Source organism: Thermothielavioides terrestris, chromosome 4, assembly GCF_000226115.1.
Source record: "Thermothielavioides terrestris NRRL 8126 chromosome 4, complete sequence".
NCBI classification, from domain to species: domain Eukaryota; kingdom Fungi; phylum Ascomycota; class Sordariomycetes; order Sordariales; family Chaetomiaceae; genus Thermothielavioides; species Thermothielavioides terrestris.
The window spans coordinates 728,967-733,376 of record NC_016460.1 but is presented as its reverse complement, the minus strand read 5'-3'; the positions used below and the strand labels follow the sequence as shown (position 1 = coordinate 733,376).

At 55.2% G+C, this 4,410-nt stretch overlaps 1 protein-coding gene across 1 annotated transcript; it reads right to left on the bottom strand.

The window, feature by feature from the left end:
- Positions 1 to 1,831: 1,831 nt before the first annotated feature.
- On the bottom strand, positions 1,832 to 2,973 carry THITE_113492 (uncharacterized protein; the record flags this gene model as incomplete). Its single annotated transcript, XM_003655048.1, has 3 exons — positions 1,832 to 1,870; positions 1,942 to 2,825; positions 2,931 to 2,973. The coding sequence occupies 3 exons, from the start codon at positions 2,971 to 2,973 to the stop codon at positions 1,832 to 1,834; spliced, it is 966 nt and encodes a 321-aa protein (XP_003655096.1).
- Positions 2,974 to 4,410: the final 1,437 nt, after the last annotated feature.

Below are 4,410 nucleotides of genomic sequence, written 5' to 3'. Positions count from 1 at the left end.
GAGGCTTACACTTTAAAGGAGAGCGAGAGGTATGTACACTATTTTGGGAGGGCAGAGCCGGGAGGATCGGCGTGAGCAGGCCTGAAGCATCAATGATGGGGGGCTTAGTCCTTGAACAGCGAAGGCAGATTGATGGGCTGAAACAACGACCTGAGCACACCTTAGCTGTTTGTTTGCGTGCCACCTTAATCCTCATTCGCTTTTCGGGAAGACGCCAGTTTGTCCCACATTGACCAGGTAGGTACCCAACGCGGAATTACAGCCTTCTATGCAGACAGTTGATCACATCCCAAACTTCTCCCTCAGAAACTGCCTCACCTGCGCGTTCCCCCCCTTGCCCACCGCCAGTCCGCCCGGGTCGCCCTCGATCTTCAGCCCCTCCAGCGAAGTCGCGCGCGACAGCGCAACATACACCTGCCCCTCCTCGAACGCGCGCGAGAGGTTCACGACCACGCGGTCCAGCGTCATGCCCTGGGACTTGTGGATACTCAACGCCCACGCCGCGGTCAGCGGTATCTGCGTGCGACAGAGCAGCGAGTAAGGCTGTCGGTCGCCGAGCTCGTGCACCTGGCACTCTGGGAATATCACGCGGGTCGAACCGTTCAGGAACCGCACGATGGGCCAGCCCAGCGGCATCTCCCGCCGCAGCGGGTCCTGCAGCTGCTGTTCTGCGAACTGCTGGATGTGCGTCTCCTTGACGGTCGCGTACTGGCCCACGATGCCGACCTCGCCCGGGCGGTCGGCCTTGCGAGGCAGCTTCTGCGGGTCGTACGGCTCAAACCCGGCGACGATGCCCTGGCTGCCGTTGCACAGGCCGGCCGGCAGGTCGAGGTTGACCAGCAGGACGACCAGCATGCCTATCTTGAGCTGGATGCGCCTGTCAAAACGATGGTCGTCCAGCGCGCGGAGCGAGCCATCCGGGTTCTTCTGGTTTTTGTATGCGAGATGTGGGTGTCTTTCCTCGTCCCAGAGGAACTTGTCGAAGCAGAGGTACGGATGAGGCGGCGTCTTGAGCCGTGCGAAGGCCTCTTCGTTGGTGCGCCGGACCTCCTCGCGTGTCGAGAACAGCTTCACTGCGTTGGCCGTGACGGAGCGGTGGTTCATCAGGATGTCGACCTCTTCCGGGGTAAATGGGACGCCGAGGCGGCATTTCTGCAGCATCGAGATGAACTGGTTATCGCTTTGGCGGTGAATGGACTTGAGGTGCACATGGACAAAGTTGCACTCCTCCCAAGCTCTGCTTCGAAAGGCCCATTTGTCGCTGTCGCGGTACGTTGTCTTACACCTCGGACAGCTGTACATCGTGTCCTCCTCTTCGGCGCTGGAGGCAAGGTCGCTGCCGCAGCTGATGCAGTGCTGGAAGGGCTTGACGGGGGGCAGCTGGCAAAAGTCGCCGGTGACGATGACCTGAACACCGCCGAACGGCAAGTCGCTGGAGCGACCGACTTTCATGACTGCGTTCAACCGCTCAAAATGTAGGTTCTCCACCATGCTGATCTCGTCGATGATGATGGTGTCAGTTTCCCTAAAGCGTCTGCGGGTGTTTCGGCCCCACGCCAGTCTCTCCAGGGCTTTCAGCTCTCGCTTGTGATGGTCGGGCGTCCATCCGGCGAACGTCCAGGTAGTCGTGCCGTTGATGGCGAGAGCGACCTTGCCGGTAGGCGCCATGACGCGGACCGTCTTCCCCATTTCGTTTAGACGCTTCTTGATGGCGTGCAGAACGGTGGACTTGCCGCAGCCGGCGGAGCCCGTGTAGAATATGTTGCGGCCGCTGGCCGCGAGCTCAACGAGCTCCAGCTGTTCTGGGCAAAGGATCGGTTCCCTTTGGGGCTCAGCCTGCGGAGCGCTTGGCAATGCAGAGGTCGCCACACTGGATTCTTGAGGAGGCTGGCCAGGAGCAGGAGGGGGAGCTGGAGAGGGAGCAGGTGGGAGTGGATCGACATGAGGTGGCTCGTAGGTGCGCGTGCCGGGTTCGAGTTTGTCAACTCCCAGCACCAGCTTAGTATACGCCCGGCGGTGCCATGCGAGCTGGAGTAAAAGGTCAATTGGCAGTGCAGTTCCCGGTGCGCGCTGTTCGTCGAGCGGGCATGAATCAAGCTTCCGCTGGCAGTCCCAGTATTCTCGCGCAACGGCAAGCGTCGCTTCCGAGAGCGGGCGGCCCAGGTGGTCCACGGGCGGCGATGTTCCTGTGGTCGGGCGTGAAAGCGCGGCATGGGTTCCGGGCGGAGGCAGTTGCGCAGCATTGAGGAGCGCATCCCATTCCTCCATGTCGGAGACCAAGGAGTCGTCTTCCTCATCATCGCTGTCCTTGATCTCGATGACTGACGGGCCGGTGGTCCCGGCGGCGGTCTCAGCTTTCTGTCGCTTCGCTGTCGGCTCGTCGGGCATGGAGCCACCAGCAAAATGTTCGCCCAGCTCCAACTCGCTGTGCCGTTTTCTCAGAGCAGACACAGCGGGGGCCGGGGCCGCGGGGCCGCCGCCGCTTGCCCGTCTTGGCGGCAGCGCCGGGCCGGTGTGCATCAGCGGCGCAATCGAGTCGCCATTGCCAGGGAGCCCGGGCGGAGGTTGTGGAGGTTTCCCGCCCCATAAGCGTTTCCTGGCTTCGGCCCCGTCGGGCTCCATGACCCGGCAGCCGGCGCACGTACTGCTTTCGGTAGCGGCGGGAACCTGCGGCGCGGGTTGCGTTGCGCGGACCTGGGGCGCGTAGAGAAAATGGGGCGGAAATTGCGCTCGGCAACCGCGCAAATCGGCCGTCAGGAAACACCGGCGTCGAACTTTGGATGGCCGCTCACACTCGTTGCCCCCACCACGCAGCGGGCTCGACACTGTGAAGTCCGCACCACAATGACCACATCCCTGAACAACAACCACACTAACGGCATTCGCAATCTGAAATAGCGTCAGTGTCGATCATGATTATCGGCTCCTACCTATCAGGAGTACATCAAGCTTGTGCCAGGGCGAGAGCGCCATGCCGACAAACAGAAGCCCAGGGCTATAAAAAAAAATAAAAAAAAAGAAAAAGAAAAAATGAAAATTAAACAAAGAAGTCGGTTTCAATTGGATTGTTAGTTCTGTTCACCTACCTTAGACTTCACTTCTTGAGGCTGATTGGTGCCCTATCAAGTCCTGTTCCGATTACCTATGCCTACCTGCAGCGTGTATCCAACGCTCATAGGTGCATTTAGACACGAATAATGTCAGGCATTTCCTTATTCACAGCAGCGACGGCAGCGCGTCACTTGCCCGCCTATACCCTGGGCCATTTGTTTGGGCCGTCAGGCTAGCCAAGTCGAACCATTTACCGCGGGACTCAACACAAACTTCTGAGAGGAGCGCTGCTGGGGGAGGCGGACGGTGAAGAGGACTTTAGGGGAGCCAAAGGTTTGCGTTTCAAAGCAGGATATGTATTCCAATTACCTAGTTCTCCGGTGCTACCCTACTAGCTAGCATTGCCCTTGTGACCGGTCAGCAGTCGCGCCGATTGCGGAGAGCGGTGATCAAGATGCCTCTCGAGCCTTTCAAGCATAATTAAACTTCCTTGCTCAGACACATCTGACAGCTGACAGAGCTACTGCGTAGGATGGAGACAATGAAGCTATCACGAAGTGCCTAATATATAGAGATAGTGATCAATGAAGGTGTTGTTCGTTGTATTGATCAAAGTGTATATAGGAGAGGGCTACTCTAGGCATCCTGATCTATAGCTCTGGTAGATCCTAATTACAGCAGTACAGCCCGTGGGTACCGAGCCCCTAGCATTGAGGCCTAGGTTCTAACATACCCTCCTAGGTCGAGCCGCGGCTCTAGCCTATTTACTGTATTTAGCAATCTTGATGCTATCGCTATCCTTATAATCTTCCTAATTTAGTTGTTCTATAGTATTAATGTTCTTCTATCTTCTATCGCTTAGATCCTTCTAAGTGCCTACCTATCTCAATTCTATATGCTTAGGTTATAAACTAAACCTTCTTCTTAGCTATAGCTACTAGCTTAATCTCTACTTATTCCTTCTTATATACCTAGTTAGTATATAGTTTAATTAGGTACTTAATGTCAATTAGGTTGCACTTAGCAATGAACTTCTTATAAGGCTTTAGGTTTAATACCTTCGTTAGGCTATCTACTAGCATTTCCTTAGAGGGTACGTATTCTACTTTGATCCTTTTATTCTATATTTTCTAATATAGCTAGTAGTTATAGATATTGATATACTACAACTTCGTCTATAGGTTAGCTACCTTAGCTATAATTAGTTAGATCGTCTAGCGGTTGTTATATTGAATAAAAAGATAGTAGTCGTTTAGTTCGATCGATAGCTCCTTCAATAGGCGCTATAGGAATATACCTTCTTTAGCTACCTACGCTAGGGCAAGGAGTTCTATCTTTATAGTTAACGTAGTAACAATG